This window comes from Onychomys torridus, chromosome 14 (assembly GCF_903995425.1).
Source record: "Onychomys torridus chromosome 14, mOncTor1.1, whole genome shotgun sequence".
NCBI lineage: Eukaryota > Metazoa > Chordata > Mammalia > Rodentia > Cricetidae > Onychomys > Onychomys torridus.
Genome location: NC_050456.1, coordinates 41,208,520 through 41,232,434, shown reverse-complemented (window position 1 = coordinate 41,232,434; position 23,915 = coordinate 41,208,520). Strand labels below are relative to the sequence as shown.

Here is a 23,915-nt window from a genome sequence, read left to right as displayed (position 1 = left end):
ATCAGGGCAGTGACAAGCTTGATTTGTGTTATATATCTGATGAGGCATAAACAGTGGAACTGAATGAATTTTTAATTTCGGCTTAAGAGTAAATGTGAAGAAGTATGACAATAAGGCAACTCTAAACGTATAGCTCATGTCTCAGAAGGAGAGTTTTAGTGGCACATTCTACCATTGGCCGAATGAGAGACAGTGACGCAGGTCATCATGCTTTCATGGAAACTGAAGTTGTGGCTCAGCAGGACCCATCTCTACTGTACAGAACAGGTAGCGTCAAGTAATGAAGGGCTGCATCTGGGATGCTTTCCTCAGACTTAGTAGGGGGCTGTCAATCAACCTCCCCTAGAGACAGTCCCATCTCAGACAGGCAGATGCAGCGGAGAACAGACCCCATCTGTTGGTTGTTGGCACTTGGTCTAAGACCTGCAGGAGGCTGTCAGTAGAACACAGCTGGAGCTGTCTGCTCTGCCCACTGAGACTCTCTGTTTTGAGTTCTGGGTTGAATTCTCTGACAAAATGCAGGCAGGTAGTGCGGTAGCTCCGTAACTGAGAGCTGAGACTAGGAGGCTTTTTTGTTTGTTTGTTTTGAGACTGTCTCTTGTAGCACAGGCTGATCTCGAGCTGTATACCCTGCCTTTATAACCCAAGAGCTGGGATCACGGGTGCACACCACCATGTCCCAGGAGGCATTTTTAAAGAACACATTTCCTTCTCATATTCCTGGACGTTACAGTGAGCTTTTTCTTTTCTCTTTCCTTCTTTCCTTCTTTCCTTCTCTCTCTTTCTTCTCTCTCTCTCTCTCTCTCTCTCTCTCTCTTTCTCTCTCTCTCCTTCCTTCTCTCTCTCTTTCTCTCTCTCTCCTTCCTTCTCTCTCTCTCTCTCTCTGTCTCTCTCTCTGTCTCTCTCTCCCTCCCTCCCTCCCTCCCTCCCTCTCTTCCTTCCTTTTATTTTTTTTTTGAAGAATGTATTTTTATTTTATGTCTATGCACCACATCATGCAGTACCCAAGGAAACCAGAAGAGGGCACTGGATTTCCCTGGAACTGCAGTTTCGCACAGCTCTAAGTGTTGTGCTCAGGTCGCAGGACCCCCAAGCAAGACCACCACAGAGTCAATATCCGATACAAGCACACAGAGGTTTTTAATAACAAGACAAGCAAGCTTGGTCCGGGTCCAACATCCAACACAGCGGGTGGAGGAGAACAGCCCCGAGCACTCACTTTAAGGGGTCTATATAGGAAAGGTTTACATGCAGTTTGGGATTGGATGAGGGGCTAGAGGTGAGGTAGTTCTTTGACGTTACTGGCTGAACTATAAGCGTGAGGTTACTGATGGCTAACAGGATGCAGGGTATCTACAGAGTCATAAATTTTTACTCCCTATGTCCTGCTTTTGCTGAACCCGGGATATATACATTCAGATTTATTGTTCCAGTCCCACTCTCCTCTGAGGTCAACTTCTGGTCAGTTCAGCCCGTTACTCCCCATGTCTTGTTTTTCCAAGTCCAGGATATATAGATTTATTGTCCCAGACTTATAAGTTCAACTTCTGGTCACTTCTAAAACTGCTGGTCAGCAAATACCTTTGGGGAGGGGAGGGGGAAGTATCTCTCAAGATGGCTACTGCCTTTTCCCTTTCATAAGCTGCCATGTAGGTGCTGGGGACCAGACCCACAAGAGCAGCAAGTGCTCTTCACCGCTGAGCTATCTCTCTCTCCCTCTCTAACAATGAACTTTTTTTTTGGTTTTTCGAGACATGGTTTCTCTGTGTAGCTTTGCGCCTTTTCCTGGAACTCACTTGGTAGCCAGGCTGGCCTCGAACTCACAGAGATCCACCTGGCTCTGCCTCCCAAGTGCTGGGATTAAAGGCGTGCGCCGCCACCACCACCACCACCACCACCGCCCGGCTTAACAGTGAACTTTTAACCACTGTGTGTCCATGATATACTAGAAGATTCAGTGTCTGTGCTGGTTGCTGGGTCCCCTCTGTCTTGCTACAGAGGGAAAATATTAAATGTACAGGAGTTCTTCATTCATTTACCAAGCATTTTGTTTTGGAGCCTCTCTGTGTGAGTGTTGTATGATACCATTTCTGGGAAGACATGAACAACATCTGCTCATCCCAGATAGGGATCCTGTGACAGACCAACGATAGATACTATCAAAGTCCAGCTTGGTGAACCAATGAGATTTATTGGAGTGACTTCCAGGAATATGGGTGAGGGGTTACTTCCAGGAGCAGAAATGACCAAAGACAGCTGCATCATGAAGTCCACCCCAGCATGGGCGACAGCTCACAACAGCTGGGACCCTGGTGCACACTGCACAGCCTGCAGGCAGATCAGCAGGTTGGAGGGTTTCTTCTCCAGGGAGCTCAGTTGGTCTGAGCCTTTCCTAGACAACTTGGCTTGTCTGAGAATGACTCCCAACAGTCCCGACAGCTTATATATGCTTAGGGTGGGAGGGGCCTAGTGAATCTGGTCAATTTCAGGGACTTCCTGAAGCTATTTTGAGTTGTTTGCTTTCTGAATTTAAGGAGCTTTGCTGTGGGATGGAATGCGTCATTTCCCCCTTAGACCATTCTGTTTCACCTCCTTTCAAACATTCTACATCTGAAGGGGCTTCCCTCCAAAGTGGAAGGTTTTAATCCCACCTTCCTGTGTAACAACCAGTCTGTCAGCAGGAACCCCCTTCACTTCTGTGCTTGTTAGGAGTCAGTGCTTAGGAGCTGACAGATATTTAATGTTGTTTGATTGTGCAGGAATGGATCACAATTTTTTCCTTCTTTTTTTTTTTTTGGTTTTTCGAGACAGGGTTTCTCTGGGTAGTTTTGTGCCTTTTCTGGAACTCAGTTTGTACACAAGGCTGGCCTTGAACTCACAGAGATCCGCCAGCCTCTGCCTCCCGAGTGCTGGGATTAAAGGTGTGCGCCACCACTGCCCAGCACAATTTTTCTTTTTAGGGTCATTAGTACTGTTTCATTTGTTTGTTTGTTTTGTTCCCCCCTCCAACTCCCCCTCCCCCCCTCCCGCCTCAGCCCGACCAGTCTCCTGGGGCACATGTTGGCCTCTAACTCTCTTATTGGCTGAGGAGAGCTTTGAACATCTGATCCTCCTGCTCTCCCTTTCTGCTGAGGGGTAACAAGTGTGAGCCACCATACCCAACATCTGGTCTTTTAAAAATAATTCAGGAACTTTGCCTAATTAAGGAAAAGAAAAAAGGGGGGGCAAATATCTGCTTGTTTCTGTTGCTTTGGAAATAACCTGTATCATTGAGTACAGATTTATCTTGGTCCTTGGAAGGTCCTGCAGTGGGTGGTCACATCATATCTGTACTAGTCATATACTAGTCATTGGCTAGAGAATGACTAATTCTACACTAAAATTGAAGTCGATCCCTCTGCCCTGCCCTTTGAACACTGGGGGCTTCCTCCCAGAATCTGGATTAGGCACAAAACATACCCAAATACCTGTTTCCACAGATAGATTCTTTATAAAGGGGGGAAGAAAAGTTCAAGTGGCCACTTTCTGACTCAGGCAGAAAACAGCAGCAGATGACCTTGCAGGTGTATTTTTAGTTTAGTTTAGTTTTTCGAGACAAGGTTTCTCTGTGTAGTTTTGGTGCCTGTCCTGGATCTCACTCTGTAGACCAGGCTGGCCTCGAACTCACAGAGATCTGCCTAGCTCTGCCTCCTGAATGTTGGGATTTAAGGCATGTGCCACCACGGCAAAAAGGGATGTCTGTGTTAGAATAGACAGGATGGAGGTCTGTGTTAGAATAGACAGGATGGAGGTCTGTGTTAGAATGGACAGGATGGAGGTCTGTGTTAGAATGGACAGGATGGAGGTCTGTGTTAGAATGGATAGGATGGAGGTCTGTGTTAGAATAGACAGGATGGAGGTCTGTGTTAGAATGGACAGGATGGAGGTCTGTGTTAGAATGGATAGGATGGAGGTCTGTGTTAGAATGGATAGGATGGAGGTCTGTGTTAGAATAGACAGGATGGAGGTCTGTGTTAGAATAGACAGGATGGAGGTCTGTGTTAGAATGGACAGGATGGAGGTCTGTGTTAGAATAGACAGGATGGAGGTCTGTGTTAGAATGGACTAGGATGCAGTGGTAAAAGATAAGGGATGAAGGAGGAGGGAAATTTGTCCCTAAGGGACAAAGGACTGCCTCTGGATAGAGGGAAGACAGATGTGGCCCATAGAAAATAGGCTGTTTATAAAGGTAAGGGAGAACCCCTGTATTAGGAGTGTTTAATTTCAATTGGACATGTATTTGAATAACATATTATACTTCCTTTTTTTCTTTACTTTATCCTTTCTTTTTTTTTTCTTATGTTCTTGCTTTGTGGTCCTCAGGGGTTTTTCAATGCTCTCCAATGTGAGCTTATCAAATATCCAGGAATAACATTTTGCAACGTTTACCCTGGGCCTGTGCAGTCCGACATTGTGAAGAATGCCCTAACTGAAGAAGTAACTAAGGTAAAAATTCTAGAAGGGAAAAATTGAGTCCTACACTAGCCACGTTTGCTGTATCTTAAAAATCTGGTGCCTATTCAGAGCTACTTATGAATTGTTCACAGAAAGTGACGGCATTAAGAAAAGTGTTCAAGGGGTTGGGGATTTAGCTCAGTGGTAGAGCGCTCGCCTAGCAAACAAAAGGCCCTGGGTTCGGTCCTCAGCTCTGGGGGCTGGGGGTGGGGACTACAAAAACAACAACAACAACAAACAAGAAAAACAACAAAAAAGAGAAAAGCATTCAAGTTACTTGGTAGTACTTCCGTGTCTCATTTTAACAATGGCTAGTGACATTACCAGAGTGTCGTTGATAAGTAGTTCACCATTACAGACCCACCACTCTTATTAAGAAAGTCCTTTTATCTTTTTCTATTTCTTCCCTATTATGCCACTAGTTAAATATAAGTTATTTTTATGTTGTGTGGTGCTGGGGATTGAAGCCAGGATCTTATACATTCTAGATAATCATTTTTATCTCTGGACTGTACATCCTTAGCCCCTAATGGAAATCTTGGTAATTTGATATTTCTAAAAATGCGATAATAAAGTAGACTTTGGTGCCCTATTCTGAGATAATTATAATTAAACGCAAAGAGCCTTTAGCATGTGCAATCTTATCTGATGAATGCATGACTTAGGCTCTTTGAAATCATAAATTATAAACCTCCAGTACCTCCTGTGAAGACTCTCAGTTGACAGGTCACATCCTGAAAGAGTCTCACCGATAGATGGCCTCTGGGTCCTTCCGGGTAAACATTCACATGGAATCTCATGGAATGGTTTGGAATCCTCAGCACCCACTTTCCTTTGACTTGCAGCCCATGAAAAACGGCATAGATCAGTCTTACAAGATGTCCACGAGCCGCTGTGTCCGGCTGATGCTGATCTCCATGGCCAACGATTTGAAGGAAGTCTGGATCTCTGATCACCCTGTCTTATTGGGGGCATACATATGGCAGTATATGCCAACCTGGGCCTTATGGCTAACCTCCAAATTGGGGAAGAAAAGAATACAAAACTTTAAGGATGGTCTGGTAAGAGCAATTTATATCTGTCTTCACAATACGTATGAATCCTGTGAAAATCCAGTGTTCCGAGTTCTTAAAGATTTTTTTTTTCTGACTCCATACCAGTCTCATGATTAAAATAGAGAGAACGTGGAAATATATTCTGTACCCACACAGCATATATGATGGTTTACCACACGGTTTCTAATCTGGAAGAGTCAAATTTTTATAAGGTGAAAGTAAAAACCAAGGCTGTCAACTGTCTCTCTTCCTCACTCATCAAGGTCATGTTTCAAAAAGTCCCTCACCCTGCCTGCTTCATGATTTTACTTGCTTTATGACTATTTCTAAATAAGCTGAGCACTTCTTATTTCCAGGCACCGTTTCCGGGTGATAATAACATCCAGGGCAGTAGCCACACTCCATCTTAGAGTATCATTTTTTTTGTCTGTCTTTTGTGCCAATTCTTGGATGAACAAATGCTTACCCTTCCCAAATAAAAGCCACATTTAGGGGTTAACAAATTGCCTTGTTTTATCTTGTAAACAGTGTATTAGAAGTTCATAAATGATTTTAGAGTAACACCCAAATATTTCTTTTCTTTTACCTTTCTTCATTTTTTCTCTCTCTCCCTCCCTCCCTCCCTCCCTCCCTCCCTCCCTCCCTCCTTCCTTCCTTCCTTCCTTCCTTCCTCATTACATATTTCTGGCTACCCTTAGGATCCCTACATAAACCAAAACTGTCCTTGAACTCACAGAGACCTGCCTGTCTCTGCCTCCCAAGTGCTGGGATTAAAGGCGTGCGCCAGCACAATCAGCCAGATATTTAAATTCTAGACACTCTGACCTATTTTGCACATGGTTAGGCTATCTATCAGTAGGTGTGATCCAGAGGAGTAACAACAAGAATACTCATTATTTAAGTAATTCTTGCCACGTGGAGCAGATAAAAATACTAAGCCATCGGGCAATATTTGCATGCAGATCAAGAGTTTGGGCTGTGATATTTTACTTCTAATTAAAGTGTTTGCCCAAGGATTGCAAAGATCACTGTTGGTGAGTGATGATACAGTACATACAGCTGATTAAACAGAGGAGCTTGGTTGTCAAAAATAGGTACAGAAGAAGAAGGTCTAGTTCATGTTACCGTCATTCTTTTACAGGACCCAGACTTGTCTTATATACTGCGGAAGACAAAGACGGATTGAAACAACCCCTTGGGATGGATGTCTGAGCCACTTATTGAGAATGACGGGCGGTCTAAGTAAGCGTCACGTAGAAGGCGGGTCAGTGACTGCTTTCTGGGTTAATGTTTTTATACAAACATCTATTCACTATGTAATGAATAATAAATATACCTTGTCCTGTATCTTGCAAATGTGTGTGAACACGCGTTACCTGCTTGAATAAAGGAATATTCACAGTATTTTAGCACGCAGACTTAGAATCCTGGTTAGCAAACCTAACCCAGGAATTATAGCTGTATGGTCAACATTGTCTTAATTCACTTGTGCTTCTAAATGAAATTACCACTGATTGGCTCCCTGTAGACCGTATTAATTTGCTTTTCACATTTCTGGGGCCTGGGAAGTCCACAATCAAGACATCAGCAGCACCAGAGCCCTGTGATTCTGACTCATTCTAGCTCCAAGGTGGTGGTATGCTGCTGTGTCCTCCAGAAGTGCTGCGTCCTGATCTGGTAGAAGATTTGGAAAGGCAGGGCAACTCCCTTCACCAAGCTCATTGCTTTGTTTGTCTCTTTTTCATTTTTTAGAACTGAGGGCTGAATCTCGGGCCTTTACACATGCTAGGCATACACTCTACCACTGAGCTGGACCTTTAGCCCATTAAAAAAAAAATCTTGTGTGTATGATATATGTGTGAGTACAGGTATGTGCATACCACCAGGTGCATGTGGAGGTCAGAAGACAACCTGAGTATCAGCCTCCAACCTTCCACCTTGTTTCAGAAGGGACTTCCTGTTTCCTGCTGCATACAATAGCTTAGCTGGGCTGAAAACTTCCAGGAATTCTTTCTCAGGCTCTCATTTCCCCATCAGAGCACTGAGACAACACGTTCACTGATGAGGCTGGTTTTACATGAGCTCCATAGATCTAAGCTCAGGTTCTCATGCCTCCGTGACAGTGTCTCAGGGTCTCATGCCTCCATGGCAAGCTGTTTCCCCAGTCCTACTACTCATTCACTTTTCACTTTTATCTTGAGTGTCACTAATTTGTTGGAACTGGCCTTGACCTTGACCTGTATCATACTCAACAGTCAAGCTGGCACTCTTCCTGCCATAGCTTATCATGGGGCTAGGATTAGAAGCCAGGGCCATCAGGTCCTGTCACTAAGCCCTTTTTATAAAAGCAACGAATCCCACTCATGACTCAGTCTGCTCTGACAGGCCATGCCTTTTGGTTTTTGTTTTTTGAGAAAGGGTTTCTCTGTGTAGTTTTGCGCCTCTCCTGGAACTCACTCTGTAGCTCAGGCTGGCCTCGAACTCACAGAAACCCACCTGGCTCTGCCTCCTGAGTGCTGGGATTAAAGGCGTGCACCACCACCGCCCGGCTGCCATGCTTTTTGCTATATCGTTGGGATTTTCAACGTTAATTTTGAAGAGAACAAACGTGATTCAAAACATAGCAATGTGAGTTATTGTACACAAAGTAGGCTGCTAGGCAGTGAGTGGAGGTAAAGAATTATTTGGAACAGTCCTTCATCCAAAATGCTTCCAGTGTCTTAAGGAAAGTTGGGAGGGACAAATGACTAGCTTGTAGCAGCCAGTAGGATGTATAGTGGCCTGGGATATGCATCCTTATTAAACATCTGTGATATACCATTTGGTACACTGGACCGCTTCCCTCACTCCACATAGCATTCACTAAGGTAGGTGATGTTTCTACCTGTTATATCCGCAAGAGATGCTTAAGGCAATGGCGTGTAACTTTTTCAAGATCCCAAAGCTATTTAGGCACAAGTAAACATCCCAGGAAGAACCCACTGGCAACTCCTCATTGGGATTACCATCAATTTTGTTTTAGCGTTCAGCACCATACAGTCCAAAGTAAAACCAGGCTAGGATTGAAAGGCTGCAGAAAACCACAGCTGTTTCCAAGCACTTTGCTGTTTAGCTGGGATTGAATAGCACACACCCAACAACTATAGAATAGTTGTTAAGGCATGTGGCAGGCTACTCCAGGGTTATCCTTGGGAAAGGGAGAAGGTGACACATGGATATACTCCACAAAGTACAGTCGATAGAAACATGGAATAAACATACACACAGAGTTCATCCTAGAAACATAAAACAATGCAGTTTGCCAGAACATGAGCAGAACACAGGCTCATCTCCTGAGAGAACGTGCAGTAGCAGAATCCCCATATTCCTACTGCAGCTGTGTTATTAGTTGCTTAGGATGGGGATGGGAATGAGGTGTGCCATGTGTACACAAGTAAGAAATGAGAGAGGACTGTTGTATGACCAGTGATAAAAATGGGAGACATGATTTATTGCACATACCACATCTTAGGTTAAAAAAAAAAAAAATGAGCCGGGTGGTGGTGGTGCACGCCTTTAATCCTAGCACTTGGGAGGCAGAGCCAGGCGGATCTCTGTGAGTTCAAGGCCAGCCTGGGCTACCAAGTGAGTTCCAGGAAAGGCGCAAAGCTACACAGAGAAATCCTGTCTCGAAAAACCAAAAAAAAAAAAAAAAAAAGAGAACAACACTACCATGTATGTAGTTGTTTGCTTCCTCCCTCCCTCCCTCCCCTCTCTTTCTTCCTTCCTTCCTTCCTTCCTTCCTTCCTTTCTTTCTTTCTTTCTTTCTTTCTTTCTTTCTTTCTTTCTTTCTTTCTTTCTTTCTTTCTTTCTTTTTCCTCTTTGGAGGCCCACCACCCAGCTCCCAAATAAATACACAGAGACTTATCATTACTTATGAATGCCCACCCTTAGATTGGCTTGTTTCTAGCCAGCTTTTCTCACTTAAATCATCCCATTTCTCTTTAACCACGTCTTGCCTCTGGGCTTTTTGCCTTTCTTTATTATGTATATCTTTCTTTCCTTCTTAGTCTGTGATTGGCTGTGTGGCTCAGTGGCCGGCCCCTGGCTGGCATCTTCCTTCCTTCTCCTTTTCCCACTCCTCCTTTTCTTATATTTATTCCCTCTGCCTGCCCACCTATCCTTTCTCTTGCCTAGCTACTGGTTGTTCAACTCTTTATTAGACCAATCAGGAGTTTTAGGCAGGCAAAGTAACACAGCTTCACAGAGTTAAACAAATGCAACATAAAAGAATGCAACATGGCCAGGCGGTGGTGGCACACGTCTTTAATCCCAGCACTTGGGAGGCAGAACCAGGTGGATCTCTGTGAGTTCGAGGCCAGCCTGATCTCCAAAGCAAGTTCCAGGAAAGGCACAAAGCTACACAGAGAAACCCTGTCTCAAAAAACAAAAAAAACCCACCACCACCACCAACAACAAAGAATGCAACACACCTTTGAATCATTAATCATTAAACAAATATTCCACAGCATTAACAAATGTAACACATCTTAAACTAATATTCCATAACACTAGCATGCAAGAAATAATAGCACATATGTCATATGTTAGGAAAATCCATCATGGTGGAATAATTGAAGTTGTGGCATGATTGTCCCATGATCTTGAAGGAAGGGAATAGAAACAGATAAAGAGCAGTTGCTTCATCTTATTTCCAGTTTAGCATCCCTCTCTGAAGGAAGTCAGGGCAGGAACTGAAGTAGAGAGTATGAAGAACTATTGCTTACTGGCCCACCCTCTGGCTCATGCCCAGTTAGCTTTCTTACACAGCCCAGGCCCACCTGCTCAGGGATGGTGCTGCTCACAGTATCCTGGGCCCTTCCATGTTGATCATTAATCAAGGCAGTCTCTTACAGACATGACCCCAGGCTAATTTTATGGAGGCAGTTCTTCAGTGGAGAGTCCCTCTTCCCAGAGTTGTATGTAGGTTGATGATAGGTTGTATCAAGTGAAAACAAAACAAAACAAAACAAAACGAAACAAAAAAAAAAAAAAACTAAAATAAAGCAAAAACAAGCAATACAGCAAACAGAAACAAAACAAACAAAACCTAACCAGGACAGGAGGATTATGTTGTCCACAGTGCTTGGCTGGTATTGTGCCGATGTATTTGCAGTGTGTGAAGCAGATGTTGGGCAGGCATTCCTTGCCTCCAGAGAACAGACCAAGTAGGAGAGGCTTGAAAAGAAAACACGGTTGTCAGTTTGCAGCACTCCTCTTTCTAGGAATGTACATACAAACCAACTCGAAGAGTTTGTGCACTTTCCCATGGTTTATGATTTGCAAACCCGAGTGCTTGGCATGCTCCTCCCTTCTCCCTGCCAGGTGTTCATGCTGCACATTTACGGATCATTACCATTTAAAAAATAGTTTCCCTTACCCAGCTGAGGGTCAACCCCAAGGTCTAGCTCATGCCAGCAAGTGCTTCAGGACTGTGTCGCCCAGCCGCCCAAAGCCCCAACAATTACCTTTCATGGCCCTTTGAAATGAAGGAAAGGACTCACTGGGCCATCCGTGAAAGGGAGGCATAATTGTTTTTATGCAACGGGACAAACACGGGACAAACTGGACAAATGGGCACCATGTGAGACTTACAAGTTGCCACTTTTAGGATTAGTCTGCATAACACTGGCTACACCAGTTAGTGATTGGAGACCACAGTTTATAATCACTACCAATTATTTCTACCCCCTGTACCAAGGAACAATGAATACACGACACAGAAAATACATAAGTGTCCATTTGGGAAGATCTGACCTATACGTACACTCGCTGGCCTGGAAAGATGGTTCAGTAGTTAAAAATACTGGCTGTTCTTCCACAGAACCTGGTTCAGATCCCATCACCCCCGTGGCAGCTCACCACAGTCTGTGACTCCAGTTCCAGGGGATCAGATGCCCTCTTCTGGATTCTGTGAGTATGTGGTGCACTTACCTTCAGGCAAAACACCCAAGCACATAAAATAAAAACAAATCTTTAAAGGCTACTGACAAGGCTATCACTATATCAAGAGGACTAACTTATCCATCCATCAACCTGTGAAGCTCTGCTTGTGTCCTTGTGAATGGCTTCCAGTTGGAGGGTCTGCTGTGTGTGTGTGGGGGGGGAGGGTGGACACCGAAGCCTATTGTTATTTGGGTAAGAAATTTATTAAAAGCATTATTCACTCTATAAACAGCACAATGTCAAAGGCTCTTTGAAAAAAAAAAATAAAGCCAATATGGTACAGTCTTATCTTATACATTTAAGAGAAGGGAGGAAAAAAAATATATATCACATGACTGATGGGCAGTCCATAGTATGTGCTTTGTGGTCAGGTTACCTGCCATTCTTGTCTGGTGGGGGGTTGAGGGTGTATAAAAGGGTGTTGAGTGGAAGTAGGGTTTGTTAGCCTGCAGCCCATATCAGCCAGGAAGATGAGGAGAGTAGGAATCTAGAGGGGAAAAATTAATGGAATTGCTTTCCAATTGCTGTGCCCAGATTGTGACCCCCAGAGAGACCACCAAAGATGCACCCCAGAATGCAAAAGCAAGGCTTTATTGGAGAGCAATACAAGCCTAGGCAGGAGCCCAGTCAAGCACATCCAACACCAACCTGGCTGTCACCCTCACCACGCTGTAAAGCCTCCATTCCATGACTCCCTGAGTGAGCAGGGTCCTGGCTCTGAACCCGCCACACCTGCCAGACTTACTGCAGTGCATCCTGCCCGATGCCTGCAGAGAGCGAGGAAACAATGGGGGAACAAAGCAGTTCTGTTAATCTGTCCCAGTTCAATCAAAGGGACCTCCTTCTGCTGGCCATCCAGCCCAGGAGCTGCAATGCACACCCAAGCTTAGGCATAAAACACGCATACATGCGGCCACACTTTTTACACACTCGTACATTTATATAGGTAGGACATTCCAACAGAAAGGTAAACAAAACTTTTTACAACGTAAGACAAGACAACAAAACAGCTCTCCTGGCACCTGCAGACAAAACCAAAAAGATGACAGCCTCATGCTGGTCCATGGGAGTGACCCATGGCATCTATATTACAGATGTGGGGTTCTACTACAGATGTGGGATTCTCTGCCCCCACTAAGCCCACTAATGGGGTCTGAAACATCTTTCAGTTCCTTTGTGATCACGGTCTGCAATACCTCAGGGAATGAATGATGAGCAGAAATATAAGAAATCACAATGACGAACAAGACAGTCAGGCAGAAAGGAAGAACAAGGGCCCTTAAAAAAGTTCCAAGGCTGACAAATGGTCCAAGCAGACGGGTATATGGAGAAGGAGCGTCGGTTATGCCAAAGACCATACGGATGGAATGGGGACAAGTCAACAGGGTCTACCGATCCCCAGAGTTCTTGCATACACCGACGGGACCTTGTGGGTCCCTGGCAAAGTGGTCTTAACAGATCCCCCAGAGGCCTTCCATGTTAAGATACACAGAGCCAAGGATCGTACAGACGGCACTACAGAACTCTAAAAAGGGTTCCCAGCCCCCTTCACGGGTTTCACAAAACAGACGGATCCCTCACAGGCGTCCTCTAACGAGGGGACCATGGGGACCCCACATCCTGACAAGGGGTCTGGACATCTCCCAACAACTCCAGGGTCACCTTATAGGTGTGTCTACCAAGGTGAGATCCTATCAGATTCAGCTGCCAGCTTCAGATAAGAAAATTAAAGTAAAAAGGAAAGCAAAGGAAAAACAAAAACAAAAATGAGTGCTCTTACTGATTGGTACTGACGGACCTCCGGAGCCCTTAGGGGTCCCAGTAGGGGTCTCTGGGGATCCCGGATGAGCCCCCAAATGTTGTGCCCAGATCATGACCCACACAGACCACCAAAGATGAGCATACCAGAATGCAAAAGCAAGGCTTTATTGGGGAGCAATACAAGCCTAGGCAGGGACCCCGACAAGCACATTCAACACAGTGGAGGCTGGAGGAGGTGCCCACCCCTCTGCAATCTCAGTTTGCAAAGGCAAAATCCACAAGGTTACATCAGTTAGGGGTGCTAGCACGGGTACAATTCTGATTGACTCGCTTCTGGGGACTCTCCAGAAACCTTATCTTTATCTTACTGTTAGGTGGGTGTCTGTTTGTCAGCACTTCTCTTTGGCTGCCTGGGGGTTGGAACATTCTATGGTTAAACAATCACCCTGGAGACCAGGATGGAACATTCCAATGGTCACACACTCACCATCACATAACTAACTTGTTATTCTATACATTGTACTTCCAGGTTCCCGGAACTTGGGTCAACTGTGGGAACTCAAAACCTAAACCTTGAATAGATTCTTACAAACTGGAGGCCTTATTTTAAAAATGGAGGAGCTTTGGTCTCACATTTCCCCCTTCTCGTGTGCCTAATGGCACCCATTCATGGGTTTGGGGCAGTTAGCTTGTAAGTATCCCTTTCTAATATTGGCCATGGATAGTTGGCCATCTTGCCTTTATGCCAGGGAGTTTCCTTTTGACCCAGAATTTCAGCCTTTTCTGAACAGGGAACATGGGATGATGTATTCTCTTCTGGAACTGCTTTGAGCTTTTGTCAGGGTCCCCAAAAGACTGAAAGGCTGGCCAAAGGTTTGGCAATGAGGCATTTGTCAGAGGTGTGTGGCTCTCTGACCCTGTAGAGACAGGGAACAATCACGTTGGGTGGGCTGGTCCACATCAGCTTTTAGTAAGTCCGGAGCTCACAGTCCTCTGGAGGAGTGGAGTCAGCAACTGAAACTTGGAGGTATCTACCAGCCAAGTAGAAATCTGTTGAGACAGACTTAATCTAGGAACAGAAGTTACAATTTATATTTATTTGGAACACTTAGGCCCATATCCTTATTAATTGGAAAAAGCAGGAGTCCCAAGACCAGGAGAGAGAGAGAGAGAGAGAGAGAGAGAGAGAGAGAGAGAGAGCATCCTTAGGAATAAGCTGTATTTATCTGGAGTCCTTATGACCTCTGTGAAGTGGATCCAAGGTTTATGACTCTTTTAATCCTCTGAGGCCTACACAAACTATCTTATAAAATGACATAAAATTTTTTAGATACATTAGTATTACCAAACTGTACTGAAATCCATATCACAGGCAAAGCAGGTAATGGGTATCTGTAAACAGAAGGAGTGGACTCATACCTTTGAGCCCCAACAAGAACTACAAATTACAATAAGCTGTGACCTCTGTTTACATTTTATAATCACTTGCCCAGCAGATGGAACCAATTGTGTGCTTTGCAATAGTATAGATTTGTTTGTGTTGTACCCAGAGTCCACCAAAGACCACCAAGAGACCAAATCCGATGTAAAAACCAAGAGTCTTTGTATTGTTATGAGTTAAACTCAGGATTCTCTATCTATATGATGCAGCAGCAGAGCAGGAAAGACCCTGAGTAGCAATGTTTTTAAAGCAAAGGGGGCTTGGGGGTCTACAGACTACATAGGAACAGACTCAGGATTGGTTGTGGTTACAGTTACCATTTTTGGGCAGGCCTGGACAAGTCCCAAGCTTTGTCCTTGAGCTGCCATGGAGACTGACTGGCCTAGCAATGCACTGACTGTGGGGGCTGATTCAGTAGCCCAGACTCTGTCCTTGAGCTGCCATGGAAGCTGGCTAGCCTAGCACGTACTGACTGTGGGGGCTGACTCAGCGGCCCAGGCTCTGTCCTTGACCCATGCACTGTAGCTCTAAGTTGGTGAGGGGTCCCAGACAGAAAACACCTGGCTGAACCTTGAGCAGTCAGAGAATGTGCAGAAAGGGAGCTACTGCAAGGACTATGTCTTTTGTTCATGGCCCCCCCAGAAACTGCTTGCTTACGTCTCAGGAAACTGAAACTGAGGCCTGATCTCTGAGCGAAGACTAAGCAGCCTGCTATTGCGTCTGCTCTGTCCTTTTACTTGCATCTTATGTAAAATTAGTAACCTAGGGATTATAGGCCTGGAGATTTTCCTTTCTTTCTCTTCTTGGTGTGACAGAGTCTTGCTATATACCTCAGGCCAACCTTGAACTTGTGACAGTCCTCCTGCTTGAGATCTCTGAGCACTGGAATTACAAGCACACACTGTCATGTCTAGCTTTAGAAGTTCCTATTTTCAGAAGATTTAAAACTATTGGTTCAGTTTCTCAAATGACAGCAAGGCATTCAGATTGTCTATTTCATTTTTTAGTTGAATGTTAATCATTTGAAAGAATGAGAAAACAACAAAAAATACTTCAGTATCCATTTACTAATACTAAATCATTAAACACAATTTTCTTCCTTGGCAATTTTTTCAACCAAATGAGGAAGGTGAAAGTAAAGGAAAAGTAGTAAGCCAAGTGGTGGTGGTGGTGCATGCTTTAATCCCAGCACTCGGGAGGCAGAGCCAGGTGGATCTCTGTGAGTTCGAGGCCAGCCTGGTCTACAAAGCGAGATCCAGGGCAGGCACCAAAACTACACAGAGAAACCCTGTCTCAAAAAAGAAAACCAAAACAAAAACAAAAACAAGGAAAAGCAGTGATTTGAATGAGTTGTCTCCTACGAGTCTCATGCATTTGAATTCTTGGTCCCCAAGGGTAGCAGGTAGGAGAGGACTGGGAGGCATGGTCTTTCTGGAGGAGGTATGTCAGTAGGGGTCAACTTTGAGGTTTCAGAAGATTCTAGCAATTCCCAGTGTGATCTTTGCTTCCAGTTTGTGATTGGAAATGTAAGTAAGCTCTTAGATGCTGCTCTGACACTTGCTGCCTGCATCCCACCATCATGGATTACTATCCCTCTGTGTTTAGTTAGGGTTTTATTGCTGTGAAGAGACACCGTGACCATGGCAACTCTGATAAAGGAAAATATTGAACTGGATCTGTCTTACAGTCCACAGGTTTAGTCTATTATCATTGGCAGGTAGCATGGTGGCATCTAGGCAGACATGGTGCTGGAGAGGTAGCTGAAAGTTCTACACTTTGATCAGTAAGCAGCAGGAAGAGGGATACTGAGCCTGGCTTGAGCATTTGAAACTTCAAAAGTCCCCATAGTCTATCACAGTCTCAGCAATGTTTAAAAGTTCAAATCTCTTCTGAGATTCATGCAGTCTTTTAACTGTAATCCCCTGTAAAAATCAAAATCAAAAAGCAGATCACATACTTCCAACAGATAATGGCACAGGATATACATTACCATTCCAAAATGCAGGGAAGGGAGCATAGTGAGGAAATACTGGACCAAAGCAAGACTGAAACCAGCTGGGCAAACTTCAAACTCTGCATCTCCATGTTTGATGTCAAAATGCTCTTTAGATCTCCAACTCCGTTCAGCTTTGCTGACTACAACATACATCTTTCTCTTGGGCTGGTTCCATTCTCTGTTAACAGCTTTCCTTGGCAGGTATCTCATGACTGTGGCATCTCTAACATCTTGGGATGCCCAAGGCAATCCAGGCTTCAACTTCACAGTTTCGTGCAATGACCCCTCTAGGCCTCCATTCAGGGACAGCCCTGACACATGCCTGACCTCATCCTTAGTCTCAGGGGCAAATCCCACAGCCTCATTCTTCTATCCTTAACTCCAGAACTATGTGGATGAAGCTGCCATTTTCTGCTGCTTACTAGGGCTGAAACATGGCCCCCTTGTTCAATTACATCCTCACCAGCTATCTGTCCTTCATTCCCCAGGTTGGCTGTCCTGGCCTTAAACTCAGATCCACCAGCCTCTGCCTTTTCAGTGCTGGGATTAAAGGTGGACACCACCATGCCCAGCCCTAAGCTTTCCCCTAGTTCCTTTTCATAAGTTGGAAGCTTAGCTGGGTGTTTGTCTTGCTCTGAGGTCACCACTCCCTTTATTCCACTTAGCATCAGGCTTTCCTTTAACCTGTTTAGACTTACTGGGGTTCCTTTTCTCCTCAAATGGTCCATTTTGTATTTTTCCTTGCTCGATTTGCTCCTTTTCATTATAGCTCTGCATGAGCATGGCCACTTGCAACCATATGACATAGTCTACACTAGGCTGCTTGGAAATCTCTGCAAACATAATGAACCCAAAACTTGTCAATTTAGTCTTAGGACGTTTTTTGTTGTTGTTGTTTTGACAAGGCCAGAAGGCAACCACATTCTTCACCAAAATACCATGAGAATGATCTCTAAGCTACGTACTAAAATTCTTCTCCTCTGAAAGACTTTGTGTGTGGGGGCCCCATAGTTCAAATCGCCTTCAGTAACACTGTCTTCTGTGCTCCTACTAGAATGGTCCATCAGGTCCTGCTTAAAGTGTCCAATAGCTTTTCCAGTCCAAAGTCCCAAAGTGTTCAGTGTTCATTATGTTTGTTTCCAAACAAAAGCATGATCAGGCCTATCACAGCAGTACTCCAGTCCCTGGTACCAACTTCTGTCTAAGTTAGGGTTTTTATTGCTGTGAAGGGGCACCATGATCATGGAAACTCTTATAAAGGAAAACATTTAATCAGGGCTGGCTTACAGTTCAGAAGTTTAGTCCATTATTGTCATAGAAGGGAGCATGGTGGCATGCAGGCAGACATGGTTCTGGAGAGGTAGCTGAGAGTTCTATACCTGGATCCACAGGCAGAAGGAAAAGAGAGTGACACTGGGCCTAGCTTGAGCATCTGAAACCTCAAAGCCCACCCCTAGTGATACACGTCCTCCCACAAAGCCACACCTACTTCAACAAGGCCACACCTGCTAATAGTACCACTCCCTAAAAGTCTATGGGGGCCATTTTCATCGAAACTGCCACAACCCATAAACCAAAAATAAACTCTTATGTAAGTTGCTTTGGTCTTGATGTTTTATCACAATAATCAGAAAGTAACTGATAAAGAAGGATCTGCAAAATTAATGTTTGTGGGGCTGGAGAGATGGCTTAGTGGTTGAGAACACTGACTGCTCTTCCAGAGGACCCAGGTTCAAGTCCCAGTACCCACATGGCAGCTCATATAACTGTGACTCCACGATCTGACACCCTCACACAGACATCCCAGCAGACAAAACACCAATGCACATAAAATAAAGGTAAATTATTAAAAAAAAAAAAGAAATAAAAAAGTCAATGTTTGTTCTGTATCATACTAAAAAGAGATCTCACTGATAGCAGTGGTTGGCATAGGAGGTAATCAAGAGACACAAGGAGCTCTATAGGACAAAATGGTCCATTAGATGGACAGAGAAAGAAGGAGCTTCAAGCTCCATCATAGTAATTGCAGTTCCCCTACGTCTGGATATTAACTGTACCTAGCTTCAGACAGGTTGCAGCCAGTGATAAAGCCTACTCAAACCAGTTGGTGGGTATAGGTGGATTTTTTCCATCAGAACTGTCAGCTCACCAATAATGACATGGATACTTACTATTAATTACGAAATCTTGGCCGGTAGTTTAGGCTTGTTTCTAACTAGCTCTTATAACTTAAATTAACCCATATCTTTTAATCTACATTCTTTTACGTCTCTCTATCACCCTTTGTAATTCCCATGCTGCTGGCTCTGAGTCCTGGAATCTCTGCCTTTCTTTTTCCAAGCATCCTCTGTACCTGGAAATCCTGCCTAGCTATTGGCCACTTAGCTCTTATTAAAACAATCACAGGGCTGGAGAGATGGCTCAGAGGTTAAGAGCACTGACTGCTCTTCCAGAGGTCCTGAGTTCAATTCCCAGCACCCACATGGTGGCTCACAACCATCTGTAATGATATCTGGCGTCCTCTTCTGTGTACATAATAAATAAATAAAATCTTTTTAAAAAAGGGCAGTATTTATGTCAGGCAGTGGTGGCGCACACCTTTAATCCCAGCACTCAGGAGGCAGAGGCAGGCAGATCTCTGATTTTGAGGCCAGCCTGGTCTACAAAGCAAGTTCTAGGAAAGGCACAAAGCGACACAGAGAAACCCTGTCTCGAAAAAACCAAAACAAAAAAAAGTCACAGTGACATATCTTACACATAGTCAGTGTAAAGGAATATTCCAGAATAGGTGAACACCTCTACATCATGATTTTGTCAGTGCTGCCATTGATTGTGGTAAAGTAATCAACACATTCAGGCTTTGTAATACCATGACTAAGTTCTTATCTAGAGTAAATAATACAGAAATAGGTCTTAGATCTCTCAAACATCAGTGCTGAGAGTTCACCCCACCCACCCCACCTCCTCATTGCTGAGAATTTTAAATGTTAACTTTATTATTGTTTTTACATTTTATTTATCTTGATGTGTTGGGGAAGGAATGTGCCAGTGTGTCTATATGGAGGAGTCTGTTTCTTTTTCCATCATGTGGGTCCCAGGGATCAAACTCAGATTGTCAGGCTTAGTGGCAAGTGTCCTTGCCCCCTGAACAACCTTACCCCCTGAGTCTAACTTTGAAGCAGTAAAGGAACTACAGTTATAACACAAAGATAAATTATTCAGATTGTTTTTCTTAGGGTTTCAACTGTGTGAAGAGACACCATGACCACAGCAACTCTTATAAGGAAAGCATTTAGTTCACATGGATAATTTACATTCAGAGGTTCAGTCCATCATCATCATGGTGGAGAATTTGGCGGTGTACAGGGAGACATGGTGCTGGAGAAGTAGCTGAGAGTCCTACATCTTGCAGGAAGTCAGCTGAGACACTGGACAGTATTCTGAGCACAGAAAACCTCAAAGCCTACCTCCACAATGACACACTTCCTCTAACAAGGCCATACCAACTCCAACAAAGCCATACCTCCTAATAGTGTCACTCACTCCCTATGAGAATATGGGGGCCAATTACACTCAAACGACCACACTGTTTTATTTAAATTTATTAGTAGCTGCAGCCATGCTTTTTTATTTTTGGTCATCATTGATGTTTTGTTTTTTTTTTTTTCACAATACACAACAGAATCCACTAACAAAAATCTTATCAAGACAAAGAGAAAGGGATAGATGTGATCAGGCCTGTGGAAGGACATGTGTGAGAAAGAGGCTGGGGGAACATGGGGCCACCTTATAACGGCCAGGACACACCTGTTCCACACATGCTCATAGATCATGTGGTCACGTCCACAAGACAATGTGACCACATAACCATGAGGCATGGGTCACGCAGGATATATGACCTAGAAATGACTAGGCAGAGATGACTAAGTACAACCATGGGGGCATGGTTGGAATTCCTATCAATCATCATTATTAATTTGTCACTGCTGGTATTTAATGGTTACAACCTAACACTTTCTTTCAACCTATCCTACCAAAAGATTATTTCTTCAAATCATCCTTTGTGTCCCACTACGTTCTTAATATAAAATCACTATTATGTGTTTTGTTTTGTGTCTTTTTAATTCAAAAGGTTACATTTCCCAAATGCACTCTGTGTAAACAAACATGGTCGCAGCTTACCTGTCCCTCCCTCTTCCTGAGATCAATGGGCATAATCATCTCATTTAAGTCTTATATTTTAATCTTGAAACATTTGTGTCTTCTAGGATAGTTAACAATTTTAAACTATGACACTGGCATGCCAGCCAACTCTTATGACTGGAAATCTGAAGCCTCTCCAACTAATGTGTACAATAGGGAAAGCATCTCCCAGTTACCCATTGACTGCACAGAAGCTTGATGGGAAGCTTGATCATTGCTGTTTCAGTCAGAATTTCTATTGCTGTGATGAAACACCATACCAAAAAGCAAGTTGGGGTGGGGGAGGGTTTATTGGCTTACACTTCTAGATCATAGTCCATCAGTGGAGGAAGTAAGAACGGGACCTCAAGCAGGGCTGGAACCTGGAGGCAGGAGCTGATGCAGAGGCCACGGAGGGTGCCGCTTACTGGCTTGCTCCCCCTGGCTTTCTCAGCCTGTTTTCTTACAGAACCCAGGACCACCAGCCCAGGGATCATAGGCTATCCCCCCCCCCAAACTGTTCACTAATTAAGAAAATTCCTCACAGCTGGATCTCATGGAGGCATTTCCTAAACGAGGCTCCTTCCTCTCTGATGACTCTAGCTTGTGTCAAGTTGACAAACAAAGCCAGCCAGTACAATTACCCTCCTGCTCCCTTGAAAGGGATGTTGGACATCAACACTTGATGTCTTAGGGTTTCTGTTGCTGTGAAGAGACACTATGACCACGGCAACTCTTACAAAGGAAAGCATTTTAACTGAGGCTGGCTGACAGTTCAGAGGTTTTCAGTCCATTGTCATCATGGCAGGAAGCATTGGCGGCACATAGGCAGACATGGTGCTGGCGAGGAGGAGCTGAGAGTTCTACATCTGGATTGGAAGGCAGCAGGAAGAGAGACACTGGGCCTGGCTTAAGCATTTGAAACCGCAAAGGCTACCTCCAGTGACACACTTCCTCCAACAAGGCCACACTTATTCCAACTAGGCCACACCACCTAGTGGTACCACTCCCTGGAGACCAGGCATTCAAACTCAGTGGGGGGGGGGCTTCTATTCAAACCACCACATTTGGGGAAGACTTGAGGATGGAGACTAGGAGACTGGGACACAAGGTTCTCGAGATTAACACATAAAAGATGGCAGGAAGATGACCAGCTTCCCTGGGCCAGAGACACAATATGGAGAGAGGAGAATCAAAGGATGGAAGGGCTTCAGGACCCCCATAAAAGGTCAGTCCAGAGTCCATGGATGGAGGGACAGCCCTGTGCCCCGCCCTTCTGGACAGGGAGTTTTGCTCTTTGCTTCTGCTTCAGTAAGTATGTGGTTTTCACCTCTCCTGAGTGAGGCTATGTACTTTGTTTGCCTCTGAAAGAACCTGGAAACATGAAGAGGATCATGGAAATCAAAAAACCCATTCCCCCTGCTGGAGGGCTGGGGGTTTGAACTGATTTTTAGTGGCTTAGGATATGTTTCCCTCCTCTTAGTTCAGATTGATCAGTTTAGACAAAAAACAAGTGGGGTGGGGTGGAGTGTGGGATGTTGGTGACTGATGGGCCCACAGCTTCAGATAAACAAGTCCAGGCCTGACCTTGAAAGTGTCTTACTTGGCTGGATAGGAGGGAAGGAGGCAGGGCAGGCCTTCAGGCAGAGAAAACTTTCACCAGGTCTTTGTATCAGTTAGGAGGGTGAGGGAGAAGTTGAAGTTTGTCATCTGCCCGTGGGGGTCTGTGTAGTTCCTAGACTCTATGCCTTCCTTCCTCCCCCCACCCCCACCCCAATTAGGTGTTATATCTTACACAAAAACACAACAGAAATGGACTACTGAGCAAGAATACCACAAATAGATTCAACGAGACAAATTGTCCTAACCACGTAAGAACGTAATGTGTGTGTGTGTGTGTGTGTGTGTGTGTGTGTGTGTGTGTGTGTGTGTGTGTATTTGGGTCAGGGTTCAGGGATCAGGGAGGGGGAAGCGGGGAAAGGTCTCTTTTTGTAGTCCTGCTGTTCTGGAACTTGCTATGTAGACCAGGCTGGCCTCGAACTCACAGAGATCCGCCTGCCTCCGCCTCACAAGTGCTGGAATTAAAGGCGTGCGCCGCCCTGCTGCCACCACCACCCAGCTAAGAAAGTAGTAGGAGTCTTCACGGTCCCTTAAAAGACAGGCATGAACTGCTCCAGATAATGGTGCCTTTATAACACATGTGCCCATTTGTCTTACATAGATAAATAAAGTCTGCAAGTAAAAAACAAATCCTAAGAGCCTATTTATTCTATTGCTATAGTATTCCAGGAAGTACAACTACACCACCGCCCTTCCCTAACAAAGGACAGGCTCAGTCTGAGAAAAAAGGTTACCACACACCTCCTTGCTATGGATATAAATACCTTCTGTCATTCACCAGCACGTCCACAGGAAAGAAATCTACCCCACCTAGGCTGAACTCCAGTTATCCCCTGGAATAGCGTCTATCTGTCCCTGCTGAATCCTTACAGCCTCCACACCACGCTAAGGATCCTGGGATGCATTCTAACACAGCTTAACCCCCCTGCCTGCTACAAACAAGCAAAAACAAACAAGAAAACCTCTCGAAGGTCTAAGAAATAAAATCTGTTGGTTTGTTTTCAAAACTGCTTGGTGTGCTTTTAATTTCACGTACAGATATTCCTGGACTTCTACTGGAGTCGGATGCTCTGATGACCCCCCACCCCCCAATTACTAAATTCCCAGCCAAACTAGACATTTAGAGTAAAAAATTATTAACCCCCAAACTTGCCTGCAAAGTCCTATGTCTGACAAGCGTTAAAATAAACAGGTTGTAAAATATTTGGACCCCCACACAGTTTTTACTGAGGGAAAAGAAGAAAGGTAAACTAATGGAATGTAAGATTATATAGCCTGATTACTCAATGAGGGAAGGTTTTACTCATGCATTCAGGGTTATTGAGATCATTTCCTGACTCAGTCATTGCCCTTACTTCACATTGTGGTCTGTATCTGACTT

General features: G+C 44.5%; 1 protein-coding gene across 1 annotated transcript; it reads left to right on the top strand.

Moving 5' to 3' along the window:
- The first annotated feature begins 4,320 nt into the window (after window positions 1-4,320).
- LOC118595649 (dehydrogenase/reductase SDR family member 7-like) lies at window positions 4,321-6,958 on the top strand. Its single transcript, XM_036206372.1, has 3 exons — window positions 4,321-4,485; window positions 5,340-5,555; window positions 6,691-6,958. The coding sequence occupies exons 1-3, from the start codon at window positions 4,339-4,341 to the stop codon at window positions 6,733-6,735; spliced, it is 408 nt and encodes a 135-aa protein (XP_036062265.1). The 5' UTR covers window positions 4,321-4,338; the 3' UTR covers window positions 6,736-6,958.
- The last annotated feature ends 16,957 nt before the right edge of the window (window positions 6,959-23,915 follow it).